A 21,061-nucleotide genomic window follows, 5' to 3' on the forward strand; every position below is an offset into this window, starting at 1 on the left:
CTTTAGATTTTATTGCAATAACCTGTATTCAATTTAAATTAAAAACTGATTTAAATTAAAAAACTTTTTTTATTTAAAAAACAAACCAATTTTTATCCAACCCGCTCTTCTTGCCAATGAAGTCAGGACACTATCAATCATGCACTGTAATAGTGACATGAACACGTGACATTCCAAAGACAAGTACAAAATAAGTTACTTATCAGCAACTGGTTATTTGAGTGTGTTACTTCTGCCTTACCCATTCACCTTACCCTCTTACCAGAAGTTCTACTCTCATCGAATTCTGGTTTTTAACAGAAAGAACTGAGACGGCTGGGGAAATGGCATCACCGTTTAACATCTCCAAACACACAGTGCAGTGTGGGGGCATTTGTGCTGTCCCAACAAGCAATACTTTTCCCAAAACTCCGCAGTATTCTGCATATTTCCACTTATAAGAATTCACTAGAAATACAATTTCCAGCAAGATGTTCTAATTAAACAAGAACTGCAGAACTGTCCTCCCAAATTGAGCATCACATCCCAATGCCAAGTTGAGACACTAGGGCTGAAAAAAGGTGCACACAAAACTTCAGGCAGTACGTTTCTATGATGGAAATGTTAGAGAAATGCCACTGATCCTGCCTGAGCCCTGGTAATGTGAGCCCTCAGACCCTTGGGTACTAACCCTCGCTGAAGTATACCAAGTTTGAGGGTCCAGTCCAATTGACTTTGAGAGGTGCAATGTGGAAATGGCATTTCCTTTACACTGACCCCAAAATGCTACAAAAATCATGGAAGTTTTCTTTAATGGTTGAATTCTATCTTAATTAAAACTTAAGGCACACTTAACATTTTGGGCATGAAGCTTAGTTTCTGTCATATGAGCATCATGTTTTAAAAAGAAAAAAAGGGCATTAATAGTCTTGTTCACATGAAACTCAGACACTACTTTTGATAAAAAATCTGGATGCAAATGCAGGGCAATTCTGCCCTGTGGGAAACAGCAATGAGAGGATCAGGTACCAAGTGGTCAAGAATCAATATGGGTCAAGTTTAAAGAAGCATCTTCTGAACACTGTAAATGCTTTCTTCTTGGATCAGCTAGTTTTAGGATGACAAAAGGGCACGAGATCACTATTTAAATCCGGTCTCTCTCGTATAGGTCTTTAGGTTCTATATGAGACATGACACCCCAGAAAATAGCCATGGTAGGTCCAAGAACCTAAGTGCATGATAGTGCAGAAAATTAAAAAAAAAAAGCAGCTTTTTACAATTACCTTTGATAACATGAAAAGCTATCTACATACTAGTAAAACCAATTTCAGAGTGGTAGCTGTGTTAGGCTGCGTCAGCAAAAACAACGAGGAGTCCTTGTGGCACCTTAGAGACTAACAAATAAATAAATGCCCAAATAAATTTGTTAGTCTCTAAGGTGCCACAAGGAGTCTTTTTTTTTTTTTTTTTTTTTAAGTAAAACCAATAACTATTACTAATTAAAATAGTTGTTTATTTTAACCTAGATTTCCTAAAACTCCTGATACAGAGTCCCTACACCTGGAGCTAACTATAGAGCAGTTCCTAGAACTTTGCATTTCACAGGCGGGAATATGTAGAAGCCATCTCCAACAAGAATATAGAGCTAGATTATCAATATATGAACTCTTTTTTTTTTTTTTTTGCATGATAGGAAAAACGACACCTCCAATTGGAAATATAAGCAAACATATGGACAAATTAATTAATTAATTTAACTAATATGGAATTCCTTAGTCTGAAATTATTCATTAAGATTAAGGAACTTTCTACAGTGTGCCTGGCACTTTCCAAGCACAAGAGGAAATATGGAGCTTGCCTCAAGGAATTAACTGTCTTTGGATGTAAATCCTGGCATTCAGAATAAAGATTCTTTTAATTTCAGTACCTGATCAACAAACAACTATGCATTTTATTAAATAGGTTTATACAAATGTAAAGAACTTACTCATATGAATCATTTGCTGTTGTAGCATTGGTCTTGTACCAGGTATGCTATTAGACCGGATGGGCAAACCAGGCATGGAGCCACCCACTGTAGGTCTGGGAAGGGATGGGTTATAGTCTGGTCCTGGTCTCACCATTGAACCAGAATTTGTAGGTTCCAGTCTGTTAACCTTTGAGCTTGGCAAAACCCAGTCTCCTGCTGAATGCTGATTCATAGCCATATTTCTGTTGGGTCCACCTAGTACAGTGAAGAGCATATAAAAGATTATTTCTCCTATAGAACTTATGATAAGTTTTGTTATTGGAACCATTTCTATTTTCTCCCTAATTACACTGACAACAGCCAATGAGCAGAGAACAGATTACTGAACTCCTATTAAATCTGGCCATGGCAGGCTTCATTACTTCTTACAAGTATATTAATTTAGCCAAAATTAAGAGTATTAAATTTTTTGACTGGCTGCTCTCACAAACTGATCTTGTCAACCACACATTAAAAAGACACTTCAGTATTTCAAAACAGTTTTTTTTTAAATAATTCAGCTAAAACAAAGTCCCAGTAGAACACATGACTGGATATAACTATAACCTAATAACCCCAGCTATGGGCAATAATAGTTACTTAAAATCAGTTTAATGATTTAGATGGTAAATGTTAAAGATTAACATGCCTCATTCTTATATATTCACATTTTAACTAATTTCAACACATAAAATTTTACAATATTTTCAATTATAATGATATCTCTTTGTATGTAATCAACAAACCCATGTTTGATCCAAAATTTTCCTGGTTCTCAATCATTCTTGGACTCCCACCCATCATGTTTTGCTTTTGTAACATGGAGAATGCATTGACACTCCTCACTGGAGGGCTTGAACCCACAGGTATAGGGCTGTCTAAAGACATGGCTCTGTTGAAAGGAGGACGGGTAGTCTGCACAGACTGGGGACTTCTCATACCTGTTAAAGAATTAAAAGATGTTTTCTACTGTACCTCTTTAAACAAGAAATAGAATGTCCTACTGATGATTTATACAAGTTATATCTATTTTTGAGCAACTACACTACACATTTAACAAGCCATGAATAGTTATTTTTATTTAGGCATTTGTCCCTGCAGATGAGCCATGACTGAAAAATACGGTTAGTTGAACTTTCTCCAGACAAAAGTTCTTGGACCCTAGGTGTAATATGATCAAACATTTTAAATTACTATCTAGGACTCTTTGTCTAGGTGTTCTCCTGGCATATACTGTATTACAATTTCATGATCACTGTGCATGCCTCTTGATATATTGGTGTTGATCTTCAGTTCTTATTTTATACATTGTATATTCTCACAAAACTTGGTGTGTGTCTGGAAAGTACTGTCCTTCCAAAGTAAGTGTACAATTCACCTTTCGTAATAATCTTAACTGCAAGCAAAGTTCTATTCTTCACCCTTAGAAAGTTACAATTCTCTCAAGCATCTTAATCCCATTGGGCTCTCCAGCCTTATTCACATTCAGGTTACACCTCTTTTGCTAACACACCCTTATCCTACTGTGTAATACCTGGAACCAACTTGCTCCATCGAAACCCATACTGGTTCCTACTCTTTGGTTTGCCCATGATATATATACCAGTTACATACATTGAAATGCATGAATTATTGCCTCAAAGCAAACAGAAAGACCGACAAGGTCCACCTCCAGTATGAAATTTGGTCATCTCTGACACTCCTCAGGAGAGCTTGAAAAATGTACTAGACATCTACTAGCCATAGGAGTAAACTTACTTGCCAGGAGATATCTGTTTTAAGCTTTTGTAATGTGCTTATCACTATAGTATCTATGCACTGAGACAGATATAGAACACAGCGATAGTGGTAATGATGGCATCCCAGAAGTAACATTAACCTTCCCTCCCACTCCCCCTACTGGTAGGGGTGGTCAGCCCTTTAGAAATAAAATTTGGAGTATTCATTAGATGGTGCAGGCCTGAAGGTATCTGGGTAGAGCAGTGGCAAATCAGAAGCTTGCCACTCATCCTTCAGTCTTTCCCTGGCCAGCTGCAAGCTTCTTTTAATCTGCAATTGCCCCAATTCATAACAATATATTTTCCCACTGTCTTTGATATGTGGATTTCTAGAGTGCAACATTAGAGAAGTGCAAGGAGGACCATAAGATGGTAAGTGAAGAGAAGTTAACTTTGCTCAACATTTGTAGGGAACACAAAGTTCTTGAAGCTGCTCTTTGTAATGCTAGAGTCTGGACATGTCATTGGCAGGGCCCACAATTCAGATACACAGCTTTGTATCAATTTTTATAATTAAGTATAAATCAGATGCTGGCTGAAAAGGGATTTTCAATGTCCTCTGATATTTCATAATACTTCTTCATGCTAATTATATAAATACAATCTACCAATGGATAACTAGCCCTGCACATATGACTTATTCCTGTAGACCGATTTCCTAACAAATCAGAAACAAAACATTCACCAAGCAAAGAAGGAGTTAAATGTACATTACATTGAAAGCAAATCACACAATAACCCCTAACTTTACAGAAAAGTGGAATTAAGTGAACTTTCTTACCCAATGGGGCATTTCCTTGAAATAATGTTTGCTTAGTTCCAAGATTACTCCCATTTGTAGACACAGCATTATTGTAAAAATCAGAACTAGTCAGATCACCCAGTATTGCATCCAAATTATCCAAGTCTCCACTCATCTAAGAGGAAAAAACAAACAATACTACTCTCACATTGTTCATCCTTTAACTTTCCATTTAGCCCCTCAAGTCTTAACAACCCTTAGCAACATATACAGTCAAACGCTTTAGTTCAGTTATGACATTTCAGGACTTAATGCTGACTTCCAAAGAATTCTTCAGACATCATTCAACTATTTAGTTAATGCATTTTGCTTTGTTGGTTTTGGAAAAGCAAAACCTCAGGGAAAAAGTAGATACACAAAAAATTCACCTGAATGCAAACATTTTTAGCATCTCAAATTTGAGAGACTTCTCTGCATTAGTCTCAAAAGTTTGAATGGTAAAGCAAAGCACTACGAGCATGACTTTAATTCATAGTCACAATTATTATAATTGTACATGCCAATACCAGTGCACCTAATTGATAATCTGTGCACACAAATCACAGTAACCACATGTACAAATTAGGCACATCTTTTGCAGGGTAATTGCATGGCTACCTTTCTTTGAAAATTTGTCCCTGAATCACACAGTTTGAATAAAATAGATCTATGTTAGTTTGCTAGATGATAACCTCACCATACAGGTGTTCCATAATTCTCAGAGATTTAAAGAGCACATGTATATATAAGCTACATAGCAGTTGGTAACTGTCTTCATATATGGTACAGAAAACTCCAATGGCAATAAAGTGTTTAGTTTGCATCGACCTTTAGTAAGCGGTCACTAAGAAATGTAAAACATTTTTTAAAATGTTCGAATGATTATTGAAAAACCGCCCTATGAATAATCAACATTATTTATATTGCAGTAGTTTCCAAAATGTGCTAGGCACTGTACAGAAATACACAGTCCTTCCCTGAAGAGCTTTACAAGGCCCCTGTGCCTAACAAGAGCACCACTGACTTCAATAAGGAGCCAGCCCAGGCAGAGCAGTTGCAGGATCACAGCCTAAATTCAACTGCTGTTGATTATGAAAGCATCTATTCAGATATATTTAAACACAGTTGAACATTTTCAAATAGTGTTTTAAATTGTGATAAGAAGTAACATTTGAAGACAAAATGGGTCTCCGTTCAGGCACAGGGGTCTGCCTGTACGGAACATTTTAAAGAATCAGCTTTGGCTATTGTATGTACATGTAACTCAAGTTGTTTGATGGCACTTCCTCCCCAACTTCCCGAAGATTTTTTTAAACATCTCAAGTACTGAAAAGCACAAGTCACATAATATATATTCCGTTATAGACTTCCTTTACTGGATTCACTGGCATTATTCTCACGTTTACACCAATGTAATCAAGGGCAACGTCACTGGAACCACCTCTGTGTAAATCCAGTGTGAGAAACTAGCACCCCACATTTTTAAACTGAATTGCATATAGAAAATGGATCGTTTCCACTTATGTTCATTTTCTTTTACTTCCTACTGTAGCACCCACAACTAATTTATTGAGTCAGCTGGCAGCTTCATTTCCAAATGACCCATGAAAATAAATATATGCTATGTAAAAATTGCCAATTTTAAAGATTTAATTTTAAATAAAATAAACTAAATATACTTTGCCTTAATTGTTTGATAGCTCAACACTAATATTATTCAAAGAACTCCAGTATAGCACATTTTGTTACAATACATACTCTTGTTCAAGTTAAATGTAGTTTGTTAACTATCATAAAACTAAACATATGTTTTTATGCTGTGGTTACACAGTACTGTCTTGGAAATAGTCATACACAAAAATGGAATGGTCTCCTTTTTTGGTTGTTAACTCTAATAAGAAAAATATTGGTGAGTTCAACAACAAAACTCCTGTACAAGGTTAAATACTCTACCTCTTCAGAAGGTTCTGTTTTTATTTTAATCTCTTTTTCTTGACTTGAAGTAGGAATAGTGGAGCTACTGCATTGTCCCATTTTATTATCCAGACCGTCTACCTTAGGTTTCATTTCTTTCGATAGTGGATCCTTTATATCATCCTTGTCTAGTAGGTATCTGAGTAGAGCATTGTTTTCCTTCTTCTTAGGACTCAGTTGTTCCTGTTTGATAGTTCCTTCTACACAGGGGGCTGTATTGCTGGAATCATGGTACGTATCTTTACCAGTAGCTTCAGCTGTGATCTTTGCTACTTCTGCTGGAGAATTACCATTCTGCAACAATTTATGCAAAATCCTGTGCTTTTCTTGTAGCAGGGACCCATGCACGTTTGATGAGGAAGAGACCCCTCCAGATGTAGAAGAGGAGACTCCTGAGGGACTTGTAACATTGGTAGAAGATTCTTTACAACCAGAGTCCAATGGTGAGTTTAACAATGTAGAATGCCCTCTCTCATCTGAGGAGCATGTGAGTAACTGAAGGAGCTTTTTATGACCTTTGCTTTCATTTGGTCCCCTCTGACTCTCAGACCCTTCCAGATTTCCTTCTTTACTGTCTTTGTCACTAAGGAGGTCCCTGTTGTTTGACTGGCACATAGAACTCTCCACTTGACTTTGTTCACAATACAAACCAGAAGGACTCTTTGAGTCCGGGTTGCCCATTTTACTTTGCTGGGCTATATTCATATTTGGGGAATTATCCAATTTTGGACCAGGTGAGGAAAGCGTTGATAGAAGGGAAGTTCCAACCCCCTCGCTAATGGCTTGAAGGGCACTAAGGGAACTGCTAGAGAAGCTGTTGTTGCCAGTGTTGCTAGCAGATCCCATTGGGGAGTGCATACCTGTATCAGAGTTATTTTGTTACAGTTATTATATAACAGAAGTAATCATATCTACATTTGATTTTTTATTTGCCAGGTAACCATTACATACTGAATAAGTCTATTTAAGCATGCACATTAAGAAATGAAATACAGATAGCAGAAACAAGAAATACTGTACCACTAATTACTGTACCTTTAAATATATCCTCATAATAAAATTAGCACTAATTACTGTACCTTTAAATATATCCTCATCATAATATTAGGTATTTACACTTACGGTATAGTAGTTCAGATGTTATAAGACCATAATATATTAAAAAGAACAAAAAATTAAGATCAAAAGGGGCAAAAAGCAAACCCTAGAGAAAAGTTTATACCAAAAATAAAATACCTGCAACTGGAGAAAACTGGTGTGAACCCATTTTTGGACTTCCACGATTCCTAGGAGAAATCATTAAGTTCTGTTGGCTGGAAGTCAAGCTGGGACTACCATGTGGTGGACTACTCATAGTTAACCCATAACTGCTGTTCTGATAAGGAGAGGACTGCATTCCTGGTCCAGAGTTAATGGTTCCAATATTACCAGGACCTATGTATCTAATGCCGCTCATCTGTCCCATCGCACTGGGATCTCCCATGCCATAGTTCCTGTTCTGCATTGGCATGCTTTGACCTGGTGACATGTTCATAATAGCACCAACAGAGTTTGTGCTTCCAGCTGTAGATGCTCTGATGTTTTGTCCCACTGGATTGGGATTTTGTCGGTATCCATTCTGTTCTCTGCAAATTCAGCATCCCGCCACCCCACCCCACAGAAAAATATTTAAAACTTTATAGGAATCAAGTTCCACATAAAGAGAATTGATAACATTATCAAATAATCACTGAAAAACATTAGCAAGATATGTATAAGCTCCATCCACAAAGGTCACACTAAACTTGAGTCATCGAGTGGCAATACTGCTCATTCATTCACATAGTATAAAGGAGTAAAGGTCATTTAATTTATGGGGGAACTCAATCTTATCCCATTAAAGCATTTTATATCTCTGGCCGTTATTTAGATTTATGCATTTATCATTTTGAACATCACCCTTCTTGTATCACTTTCTTCGCCGAGTCAATGAATGACACCACTCCACTCGTCACAGAAGAAACAGTTTAGTATTGCCATCAACAATCTCAACTGCTCATTGACCAGAAGCTGGGAGCACTTCTCCAGTGACAGGCACAGACTACTTCCAAAGTGCCTTTCAATTAGTCTTGCAATCAACAGGATAAGTCACAGGAAGTGGCCAAACTGTGGCTCGTTAGCCATACGTAGCTCTTTTACAGTTAAAGTGAAGATTATTGTATGCAGCTTGGAAGTTCAATAAGTTTGGCAACTCCTGTTATATAGCATCAAATATCAATACAAATGTGTGTTTTAAAAAGCTACAATATTTAAATCTGCCAGATGAACATTGTTAATTTCACCTTTGAAGGAAGTGGGTGGAGACAAATCCATGACGGTCATTAGTTACTGAACTTCGTAACAGTTTAGTCTTTGTTTGTGCTGTCACTATAATACCATCTGCTAAGGAGAACCGATACAGTGGAGTTTCAGCATGGCCTTGTATATAAGCTGTGAGGAAAAACACAATTGCACAGCAGTAATCCGCTTGTATTTCAGATCCCAAAGAGCAAGTAATTTATGTAAACTTTACTATAATTGTTGAACAAAATACTCAACAGATTAATATGCTGAAAAACAACATTAAAAGCAGACATAAAACAGACATGGGTATCCAAAGACTTGGAACATACTGCTACAGTTCCCAAAGACTAAAGCGGGGGAGGCGGAGAGACAGCAAATCAAAATATAGACTCTCAGAAGTTTAGGGTGGAAGGGGGACCTCAACAGGTCATCTAGTGTGGTCCCATGCACTCAAGGCAGGACTAAGTATTATCTAGACCATACCTGACAGGTGTTTGTCTAATCTCCTCTTTAAAATCTCCAATGATGGGGATTCCAAAACATCCCTAGGCAATTTCTTCCAGTGCTTAACTACCCTGACAGTTAGGAAGTTTTTCCTAATGTCCAACCTAAACGTCTCTTGCTGCAATTTACGCCCATTGTTTCTTGTCCTATCCTCAGAGATTAACGGTAACAATTTTTTACCCTCCTCCTCGTAACCACCTTTTATTTACCTGCAAAATCCCCCCCCCCGCCAGTCTTCTCTTCTCCAAACTAATTGAACCCAATAGTTTCAATCTTTCCTTGCAGGTCATGTTTTTTAGACATTACTAATTTTTGTTGCTCTCCTCTGGACCTTCTGCAGTTTGTCACATCTTTCCTGAAATGCGGTGCCCAGAACGGGACACAATACTTAGTTGAGATCTTGTCAGCCAGGAGTAGAGTGGAAGCATTACTTCACATATCTTGCTTACAACTTCCCTGCTACTACATCCCAGAATGATGTTCATTTTTTTTTTTTTTTTGCAATACAGTGGTACGCTGTCGACTCATTTAGCTTGTGATCCACATAACCCCCAGATCCCTTTCTGCCGTATTCCTTCCGAAGCAGTCATTTATCATTTTGATGTGTGCAATTGATTTTTCCTTCCTAAACTGAGTACTTTGCATTTGTCCTTATTGAATTTCATCCTATTTACTTTAGGCCATTTCTCCAGTTTGTCCAGATCATTTTGAATTTTAATTCTATCCTCAAAAGCACTTCAACTCCTCCCAGCTTGGTATTATCCACAACTTTGTAAGGGCTTGGCTACACTTGAGAGTTACAGCGCAATAAAGGAGCCCCAGGCGCACTAGCTCACTACCCATCCACACTGGCAAGGCACGTACAGTGCTCTGACTCCATGGCTACAGCGCTGCTGGTACTCCACCTCGGTGAGTGGAATAACGTTTGCTGCCCCCCGCTGGAGCGCCGCAGCGCCAGTGTTAATGAGGTGTTGCATTACTGCGCTCTGATCAGCCTGTGGAAACGTCCCATAATCTCCTTAAGTCAAGTGGCCACTCTTGTCATTGTTTTTGAATCGCTGCAGGAATGCGGATATGGCCTTTGAAAGCTCCGTTTCTGACAGCTGGCTGCTTATCTGCTCCGAGACAAAGCAAGCTATTAGTGTGGAATCCTGTGGGGGGGGCGGGAGGAAGGGTCTGTAATGTCTGAACTTACAAAACAGCATGCTGACATGCTCTCAGCCCCCCCCCAAAACCCACTCTCTCTCCCCACACATACACACAACACACTCCCTGTCACACTCCACCCCACCCCCCCACTTGAAAAGCATGTTGCAGTCACTTGCATGCTGGGATAGCTGCCCATAATGCACCGCTCCCAATGCCGCTGCAAGTGCCGCAAATGTGGCCACGCCAGCGTGCTTGAAGCTGTCAGTGTGGACAGACTGTAGCACTTTCCCTATTGCGCTCTCCGAAGGCTGGTTTAACTCAAAGCGCTCTACATCTGCAAGTGTAGTCATGCCCTTAATGTACTCTCTATGCCATTATCTAAGTCATTGATGAAAATATTGAACAGAACCGGACTCAGGACCGTCTCTGAGGGATCCCACTCAATATGCACTTTCAGCTTTACTGTGAACCACTGATAAACTACTCTCTGGGAATGGTTTTCCAACCTTCCTTACAGTAGCTCCATTTAGGCTATATTTCCATGGTTTGTTATGAGAAGATCATGTGAGATAATATCAAAAGCCTTACTCAAGTCAAGGTATACCACATCTACTGCTTCCCCTATCCACAAGGCTTGTTACCCTGACAAAGAAAGCTATTAGGTTGGTTTGACGTAATTTGTTCTTGACAAATCCATACTGACTGTTACTTATTACCTTATCTTCTAGGTGTTTCCAAATTTATTGCTTATTGCTCCATTATCTTTCTGGGTACTGAAGTTAAACTGACTGGTGTGTAATTCCCCAGATTATCCTTATTTCCCTTTTTATAGATTGGCACTATATTTGCCCTCTTTCAATCCTCTGGAATCTCTCCTGTCTTCCATGAGTTTTCAAAGACAATCGCTAATGGCTCAGATATCTCCTCAGTCGGCGATTTGAATAAAGTTTTTGCTGCAGTTTTTTGTGCTGACTGCACAGAACTGTCAGAACTCTAAAGCTGCTGATGCATTTATCTATAGTTTGCTTTGATTCCAAGAAAGAGGTTTAGACATTTCAATCTTCAAATCACCTTCAAATGTGATGCAATAATTAGTATCTTTCAGAGATAGTACACATTTTTCCAATAAAACAACTTTCATCGAAAAATTCAAATGTTGCATGGGAACTTACTGATTTAATAGAAATTTTCAATAGGAAATTATCTAAACAGTTCATTTTAATGAGGTTGAAACATCTGATTTTGACTGTTTTATAGTAAATTATAATGTAATATATAAATCAAAACAAAATGTTTCTAATAAGGTCATCTCATGAAAAACTCCAAGATTTTGACGTTTTGTCCCAAATTTGGTCTCAGAATTTCCTGAAGGATGGAAATTCCATTTTTTTCAGCCAACTCTAGTATTTAGCTATTTAAAATTGCTTGTGTCTCTGAGAATTCCCCAGACAAAGTTGAGTAAACATATAATTAATTCTCTTCGCCCCATTAAAGTTAAAATTTTCAAAAGGACAGACTCCCTTTTGCAGTGACAAGTTGTATTGGCAGTTGAACTGAGAGTCCAAATCCAAGTACTTGGGCTTCATATATCTCACTATAGGTACAGTTTACAGCTACAGAAAAGGAGACTGGGCATCAACCTACTGAAACAAACTCCTAAATTTTTATTCTATAAACACACATGCTTTATGCATGTTTACATCTTTGCTTTGTTCACATAAATAGATTTTTATTCTCTCTATAGAATTAAACTTGCTGTGTGTCATACACAATACAGTCACTCTAAAAATTGTTGTGGAAACTCAGTCCCTTCATAGTCTGCATCACAGAGATCCTAGCTCTCAGTGTTTAGAACTGGGCATTAGGCTAGGACTCAAGAGACTTGGATTCTATTCCCAACTCTGTCATTGTCCTGCTGTGTGGCTTTGGGCAAGTCACTTTACACCTCTGTGCATCAGTTTCCTATCTGTAAAATGTGGATACTGATATTTAATTCCTTTGTAATATGCTGTACAACACTGTGAACTCTATAATCAAAGTAGGAACTAGGTATTTTTATTATTAAACAGATTATTTGGCATGGAGGGGGAAAGGTTTAAATGTGATCTTTCATCTGTAGCTCTCATATGAATGGGACAAAGGTAATTAGTGACCAAAAGACATTACCAATTAAGGGCTATTCATAGAACTAGATAAAATGACTTGATGTCATAGACACAAAGTATGTGTGGTAATATCTTTTACCGGACCAAGTTCTCTTGATGAGAGACAAACTTCCAAACTTACACAGAGCTCTTCTTCAGGTCACAGTCTATTTCATAATAGGCACATCGCCCTTCTTGACAAAAGCTAACAAATGAACTACTGTACGCTTTTTTTGCTAAAAGTGGACCCCTCCAATCTATGTACAGCCATGCTAGCAGCTCATTAAGGAAGCATGGCTTAATACGCTGCTTTCCAGCTGTACCTGTCTTGTGGACAAACAGATAAGTCCAATCTACAGGAATGTCTGTCATTATTTCATAAAAACTGTCATAAACACCAATGGACATACTTGAACAACAAGGCAGCTGCTACACCAGACATTCCTTACTAGAGATCTCATCATCCTTCAGTTTATAAATATAGAAAGAACGTTTTCCACTGGTTCAAGACATGGAAAAGCATGTACAATCGCAGAGTTTAGTGGTTTTCTCTCTCTCTCTCCCCCCCTCACACACACACACAAAATTGCAACTGGCAAGAGACACAGTATACTGAACGCTGCAATCTGAGCTACCTTCTTGATAGTGGCGTTTGTTTGACCAGGACTGTCCATCATTATGGCATAAAAACCTCTGAATACACCGACGGATTGTATCTTCAAAGCCAGGTCTCATAGAAGACCGTAATGAGTTTGTGTCTATGTTTACGAGTTTACCTGTTACAGGAAAGAAAAACTTAAGATAGTCATAGAGTCCCTATCATTTAAAATGTAATCCTAATATTCAAAATACAGAATAGTATTTCAGAAGTCACCAAATAAAGTCTATATTATGTTTTTATAATGTACCCATCACTGTAGCATCTAAGCACTGAAGTAGTTTTCTAAGCATCTATCTAAACTTTTTACTTACACAAAGCCTCCCATGCAAAGATCTCAAAGTGCTTTATGAACATAAATTCTGAACTCCCCAGTGAGCTAAGTTATTACCATATCATTTTTACATATAAAGAAATCGAGGCACCTAGAGGTTAATGCCAAAATTCTCAAAAGCATATAACAATTTTGGGTTTCCCTGGTTTTAGGCAACCGAAAGGAGACACCGAGGGCATGGTTTGCACAGATTATAACGAACTACACCTGAAATCAATAGTTGCTGCAGGTGATTGGCATCTGAAAGAAAAAACAACTGCCCAAAAATGTGTTTAAATATTTAAACACAGCAGACTATAAAGGTTTCATGATGTTACAGAAGGAAAGGAGAAATTATCTCAATGAATCTTCATTAACTTGATATATGATTAGAAGTATTTCTGAAGTGTTTATTAGAGGAAGATGTAATGTAAATAATTTGAAATATTACCTAGTTAAAGGAAGAGAGGCAAAGGTATAAGTAGTACTAGTTATTGAAAGTACTAAAACTTATTTGCAACAATTTACTTTATACAAAACAAAATAAAAAACAACAACAAAGAAGAGCCATCCATTACCTTCACCTCAAGTATATTTCTCACCTGAAAGGTCATGTCTCGTAATAAAGCTTTCTGGGTTTGCTGGAAATACCCTTTCCACTGTAGTGATACGACGTGCCACACAAATCATACAGGACTGCAAATCTGCAATGAAAGAGTTATTTTCCTCTGTGTCCTATTTATTCTATTATTACATTTCTTATAAAGGAGCAGGACTCTTGCAATATTAAGATAAAGGCATAATATGGGGGACAAGATTTGAGGATTTTGCATTTAACTCCTAAATTATTCAAAATATGAATTCTGAAACCCCAGGCTTCATGCTATAGTTATTTACTACTTAACGTATATTAAGAGGATTTTCCTGTAGAAAAATTACCTTCCCCTTCTTCCATCATAGCTCTTGGCTGAGATAAAGCAAAACACTGCATGGTTTCATATCTCTGACGTGAATCCTGGTTGCCGCCCACATCATCCAAAAGATCACGAGATGTTTTTACCATCATGCGGCAATTAAACGTATGGCTCTTCTGTCTAGGTGTTTCATTGGTCCAAGCAACTCCATTAACTAAAAGAAAATAATCATAAAAGTTCACAAAGATTTTAAAATAAAATTAATTCTTAACTGCCTGATTTCTGAAGTATGCAGTGTTGTTGTATGTGTCCATCCCAGGATATTAGAGAGAGAAAGTGAGTGAGGTAAGATATTATCTCACCCACCCGGTCTCTTATTTTTGAAGCTCAGATACCATAACATTTTTAAAAGATTTGTTAAAGGTCATCATATTGATATTTTGGGGATAGTGTTCTTCATTGCCAGTTGAAAGAACACCATCCCCTCTAAGGTATGTTCAGCCTCAGTCAAAAGGGAGTGGAAAAGTCATTCCGTTGTCAAAAAAAAAAAAGAAAACAAAAAAGAGCAGGTAGTTCCCATACTGATCCTCTTGAAATCAAACGTTTGTTAAGATTTGTTCACTGACTTCAAACCTCAGCTGTCTAGCAACACAGTTATAAGATATTAATTGAAACCATTCTATCAGCTTTTTGCTTAAAACTACAGTATTTACACAATTCAGGAAGGCAGCTTCCGCTTGAAATGCAAAAGGTCTAAAGAACCTAATCATTCTGCTTCAAAATGGGGAGACACACTTCAAAGCTGAATTGTTAACAGATTCCCAGAACTTCATCAGGATGTGGAGAGAATTTGTGTAACATTATTTTAGGGCTTATCTTCACGAGGAATTCTGGAATAGCTATTCCTGATTAGAGTATCTTATTCTGAAGTAGTTTACTTGAAGTGTATTAAGCAATTTCAGAATAAATCACTCTTATTCCAGAATAAGCATGTCCACCCCCAGAGTTATTCAGGAGTAGTTTATCCATGTTAAAGTCAAACTTCACTTTATTCTTGATAAATTTTCATGTATAATTAAAGCTATCTTTTAGTCCTGGGTATTTTTAGTAAAAGTCATGGATACGTCACGGACAGTAAACAAAAATTCAGGACCTGTGACCTATCCATGACTTGTACTATATACCCCTGACTAAATCTTGGGTGCTCTGGGGCAGGGGGCGGCCCAGGATCACAGCTGGTGTGGGGCGGAGGGAGGCAGGGTGGGGGCAGTGTCTCAAGACTGACCCAGTAGTGGCCTGTGCAGCTATCCCTGGGGTCAGCAATTCTGGCTGCTGCAGAAGTCACAGAGGTCCTGGAAAGACACGGAATCAGTCACTTCCATGACAGACTCAAGGCCTTATGTATAATCAATCCCTTAGAAACAGACAAGCCAACCTCAAATGTCCATCCCTCTTTCACTTTATTAGAGCATAGAAACATGCAACTCCATAAACCTAGGTATTTGTTTGCTACAACCACAGACCATGAATATCTGCACCTAAGTTCTGTTAGTTTACATAATTTCTAGTTTGAAAGTAACATTTTAAATACTTCGATCAAGAGGATATAGATTTAAATGGGAGTCCTGGTGATGGAATTTTGTTTTCATTCTTCTGCTCATCTGCTAACAGCAAAGAATGCATAATCAATTTCACAATATTCCTATTAATTTAATGTTAAAAGTTAATATAAGAGTCTTATCCTAAAACTCAAGACAAGTTGCACCATAAGAAAAAGATTTGTTTTGCAAGGTTATTAACTTTGGAGTTTTTTAGTTGTTTTTTTTTTTAAAGAAGTCTGAGAACCTAAGTGAAGACCCTATTACCTGCAGATTTAGGTAAGTTTTTAAGGAAGTCCTTCCGGTCCTCTTCATGCAAGATGCTGTAGACACTTGTATTAACCAAATCCTCTTGTTTATACTGCAGATATTGTGTGACATTTTCTGATACAAATACAATGTTCCCATCTCGATTTACTACAAACAGGAAACCATCCAATGCCTAAAAATACATTGCAACGACACATTATAAACACACACACAAAATTCCAGACCTGCTAAAACAGTTCATTTTAAAAAGTAAGTGGGAGATAAAGTGTTGCAGTTTAGGAGAAGAATCATTTAACTTTTCTGGTAGAAGAACTAAGGTTTCAAGGTTTCCCTAAAAGAGAAACTTTCATAGTAAGGAAAGTTTCAAGTATCAGAAACCTGCTGTTCATTTGTTCTTCCAATATTGATCTTAACATGGTGATAATCAAACATTTGGTTTTTAACTCTTTTCGCCTGGAAACATGGCGCTGAATCTCTGACGTCTCAATAACTTCTATAACAATACAATGAAGTCAAAGTTAGGATTATAAATTCGCCACAAGACCTTTAAGAAGTAGAAGTGGAGTGTGACGGAAATAGCCTTCTTAAGAATATATTTTCAATAGCAATGAAGGACAAAAAAAAAAAAAAAAAAAGAGAGACTATCCACTTTTTGAAAACCAATGTACTCATTCCCAAATCAGAAACAGCATTAGAATATCTAAGACAATTAGGTTTGAAAGTACTTCAAAAACTGACTCAAAATAGCAGCCTACAACATACTGAACTACTTTGTGTACTAAGCAATAGGACTGGTTTCCTGGTTGTTAAAACTCCTAATAAATGTTACCTAAAGTGATTATGTAATTTGGAGTCTCAACACATGAGGGCAGCAGCACAACTGATTTACTGCATACAGCAGTGGTCATCAAATGGTCGATTATGACTGACTGGTCGGTGGCTGCTGCTAAGGCAGACTCCCTGCCTACCCTGGCCCCACACCGCTCCTGGAAGCGACCAGCACAACTCTGTGGCCCTGGGGATGCAGGGGTCTCCGTCCACGCGCTGCTCCTGCCTGCAAGCACTGCTCCCGCAGCTCCCATTGGCCTAAAGAGCTGCGGGGACGGTGCTTGCAGAGAGGGGCAGCACGCAGAGCCATGTGCCCCCAGACCCCCGCACCTCCCAGGGGCATGTTGGCCCCTCCAGGAACGGTGTGGGGCTGGCGCAGGCAGGGAGCCTGCCTTAGCCTTGCTGCGCCCACCACCTACTGGGAGCCGCCAGAGGTAAGTGCTACCTGGTGGGAGGCCGCACCCCAATCAGTCCCCTTCCCTGAGCCCCCTCCTGGAGTCAGCACCCCATACCCCCTCCTACATCCCAAGCCCCAGCCCTGAGTCCCTTCCCGGAGCCAGTATCCCATACCCCCTTCTGCACCCCAAACCCTCTCCTGCACCCCAAGCCCCAGCCCTGACCCCCTTTCAGAGCCAGCACCCTGTACCCCCTCCTGCACCTCAACGCCCTGCCCGATCCCTGACTCCCCTCCCAGAGCCCGCACCCTGTGCCCCATCACTCTGCACCAGCCCGGAGCACCCAAACTCCCTCCTAGAGCTTGTACCCGTTGCCCCCTCCTGTACTCCAATCCCCTGCCCCAGGCTCAGCCCAGAGCCCCCACCCCTCCCAAACCTCTGCCCCAGCCCAGTGAAAGTGAGTGAGGGTGGAGGAGAGCAAGTGATGGAAGGGGTGGGGATGGTGTGTGGAGTGAGTGGGGCTTTGGGAAAGGGGCAGGGCCTCGGGGAAGGGGCGAGGTAGATGCTGGGTTGCCCTTAGACTCAAAAAGTGATCTTGGGCTTAAAGAGGTTGGAGACCACTGGAATACTGGAACTGATCTTAAGAAGCACCATGCTGCACCTGTAATTTCCTCTTAAGACAATGGGAATTCAGGTGCTCATTGCTTCCCAGAATCAGACCCCCGGTCTTACAGACCATCATAAAGCCATGAAAGTGGCCCAAAGTCCTTCATGGCCATTTCCTGAGGTAAAGAGGGGAAAAAATCTTGAATGCGGAGTCTAGTTAATGTAATCTTATTAGCCATTTATTGGGACTACTACTACAAAAAAAAACACCCCAGCATGCTAAGGCACACCCAAATGACATCTGATTTTGAATCCTTCTAGACTGCTTCAGCAGAGTTGAGAAAACAATGATGGATTTTCTTTTTAGTCCTTTTATAAGAATTTTCTCCATTGCCCTTGCATGCTAGTTTTTGTTGTAGGACTGCTGGCATTTCTCAGTGTTGTAATCCTGTCACATAACCTATTGCTTAAGAATAGGCAATATCAAATCCCATTTGGTTTTATAAGGGCATCATTTACACTTGCCTGTAGTAAAAGAGGTCCCAATGAATCCTTATCAATAACCCCTTGACCTGTAGAAGATACGTCAGCCTTCTGTACATCATCATCACTGGATGCTGTTTTTCCTAAAATGAAGACAAGTTTTCAAAAAGGCACCATTTTGTGCTTGGAAGCCTAGAAATATATTTTTGAAGTTATGTGCTGCATTCCAGGAAGCCTGAGAACAAGCAATGAAGCTGTAATTATAGGATTCCATTTAACGTTACAATTATATGCACAGAGGGAGCACACTTTTTTTTTTTTTTTTTTTTTAATATGGCAGAACTTCAGGGCAGGGATTGTGTCTTCCTGTGTGTTTTGAAAGCACCTAGCAAATTTTGGATTCTGCCATATCACCACCACAAACAGTTTCCATGACAAAACTTCTTCCACTGGGAAGATGATTGCTTTATGAAATGACTGTCCTTTGGTCACTTTTGGCTGCCCAGCACAAACTTTTCAATAAAAGGAAAAGCTTCCTAATTCTTCTCTTCTTCCTGTACAACCGTGTGGAAGATAAACATTTTAAATCATGTTAAGACTTAATTTGGGCTTTAGTCTAGAAAGCAATCCAATTTAACATGCAGAATGTACAGTTTGCTCATTTAATTGTGTTCTTGGATCCAAATCAAAATACAAGACTGGAAACAAATTCTCACTTGGCCTTCTGCACATTATTTAATATCTGATACCAATAATTAAAACACTTTTTCAGTATTTTTACCTAAAATATACACTGAATAAAAAGTAAACGTTTGTTACAAGGAAAAAAAATAAAAATAAAACCATGCAGTAAAGGAATGGAAAACAAGCAGTAATCCCTATTACTGTGGCACCTGCTGGCTGTTTAAGCAGACCACAACAGGAGTTTAATGTACCAAAGGAAGATTATCAACCAGTGAAGTGCACAATGAAGTGACAATAATGCCACCAGGAAAGTACTTCTAAAATAGCAATTAAGGGCTAGTTTAAAAAATAGAAACACGTTCTAACATGGCAGACAAAGCAGAATTTGGAAGTTTGCCATTCCAGGTAAAGTGTGTGATATATTCCAGCAGGCTTCTAACATAATTTACTACTGAGTGGAAATTCACTGAACTGGCATATACCTGATGTGTAATCTATTCTAATTTTTCTGAAGTCACTTCTACCAGCACATGCCTCACAATTACCAGAGGTTTAGGGGAAAACAGCAAATTTAACAATTATATTTGTCTGATTTGTTTAAAAAACTACTATTGTTACAAGTAAAACCTAAAAACCATACTATAATTAAAATATTAGCAAAACAGATGTTCCTCTATATTTTCCCCAGTTTATTCTGCACTTGATTACATTCTGTGTACAGTTAATGGCACTTTTTAATTGGTTACATGGCCAGCTAGTTGCAGTCTGACTGTATTGGACCCCACTTATTTTCCCTTGCTAGAAAGGCTCTCAAACATCAAAACAGGAGCAGAAAAGACAGAAAAAAAGAGAAAAATTTAAAAATAATTTAAAAATTCAGGACATAACACTGAAAGGATGCTCTATAAGAAACTGGGCTTCTTTTATAAATTAGTTTCAAACAATCCACGGTGGCAGGGAACCTTTGATAGGCAGTAGATGGACTTCTTTACTCCAGTGGGCAACTAGTCCATCTGTGTTTTGACGAACAACCACTTTATGACCTATTTTAAGCTTTTATTGCTTGTTTAAGTAGTTTAAAAAAGCTAATAAGAAATGGTGTACTTTGAATGCCCTAGTACTTTAGGCCCTGATTCAGGGAAGCTTCCCAATTCATAAAGGGTGTTAAGCACTTGCTTAATTTTAAGCATTATATTTAAATCCCATGAAGCACATGCTGGGAATAAGCCCTGAACAGGGATGGATTTAAGCGTGTGCTTAAGTGCTTTCCTAAATCAGGGCCTATTGTGTGAAAATTCCATTGTATTGTCTCAACAACTAAGTATTGTTTTGGAGAGAAACTGCCTCCTGACAGAAAACCAAATATTCTTCCTTATGATTTGAGAGAGAAATCCTTACCTTGTTCCTTTATCTGCCGGATCTGTCTTACAGTTTCCTTTAAAATTGCACATTTATCTGGTTTGACATTGAAATTGTCAATGTCACTCAGATTAGCAGATATCAGCTCAGCTAGCTCCTCAATATATTTACTTTCCTGTTCACGTCGGCGTTTCTCACCACTGCACATCAGACTAGGAACAAGAAGCAGCATTTAATGTACATAAATTTCAGCATAAACAAGAACTATGATCACACTGTCATCTTTGACACACTTCAGATACCACTTATCACAT

At 38.6% G+C, this 21,061-nt stretch overlaps 1 protein-coding gene across 4 annotated transcripts in view; it reads right to left on the reverse strand.

Moving 5' to 3' along the window:
• The window catches only part of NCOA3 (nuclear receptor coactivator 3), a 165,605-nt gene that overhangs the window by 15,533 nt on the left and 129,011 nt on the right, over positions 1-21,061 (reverse strand). For all 4 annotated transcript variants that reach the window (XM_074970045.1, XM_074970046.1, XM_074970043.1 and 1 more), the window contains 12 exons: positions 20,787-20,959; positions 18,747-18,847; positions 16,390-16,564; positions 14,550-14,738; positions 14,213-14,314; positions 13,275-13,415; positions 8,842-8,989; positions 7,757-8,145; positions 6,500-7,380; positions 4,547-4,682; positions 2,734-2,928; positions 1,967-2,203 (listed from right to left, as the gene is read on the reverse strand). In XM_074970045.1, the coding sequence (XP_074826146.1) occupies positions 1,967-2,203; positions 2,734-2,928; positions 4,547-4,682; positions 6,500-7,380; positions 7,757-8,145; positions 8,842-8,989; positions 13,275-13,415; positions 14,213-14,314; positions 14,550-14,738; positions 16,390-16,564; positions 18,747-18,847; positions 20,787-20,959 (2,867 nt within the window). The remainder of the gene's footprint in view (positions 1-1,966; positions 2,204-2,733; positions 2,929-4,546; positions 4,683-6,499; positions 7,381-7,756; positions 8,146-8,841; positions 8,990-13,274; positions 13,416-14,212; positions 14,315-14,549; positions 14,739-16,389; positions 16,565-18,746; positions 18,848-20,786; positions 20,960-21,061) is intronic.

This window comes from Natator depressus, chromosome 13 (assembly GCF_965152275.1).
Source record: "Natator depressus isolate rNatDep1 chromosome 13, rNatDep2.hap1, whole genome shotgun sequence".
In the NCBI taxonomy this organism is placed as follows: Eukaryota; Metazoa; Chordata; order Testudines; family Cheloniidae; genus Natator; species Natator depressus.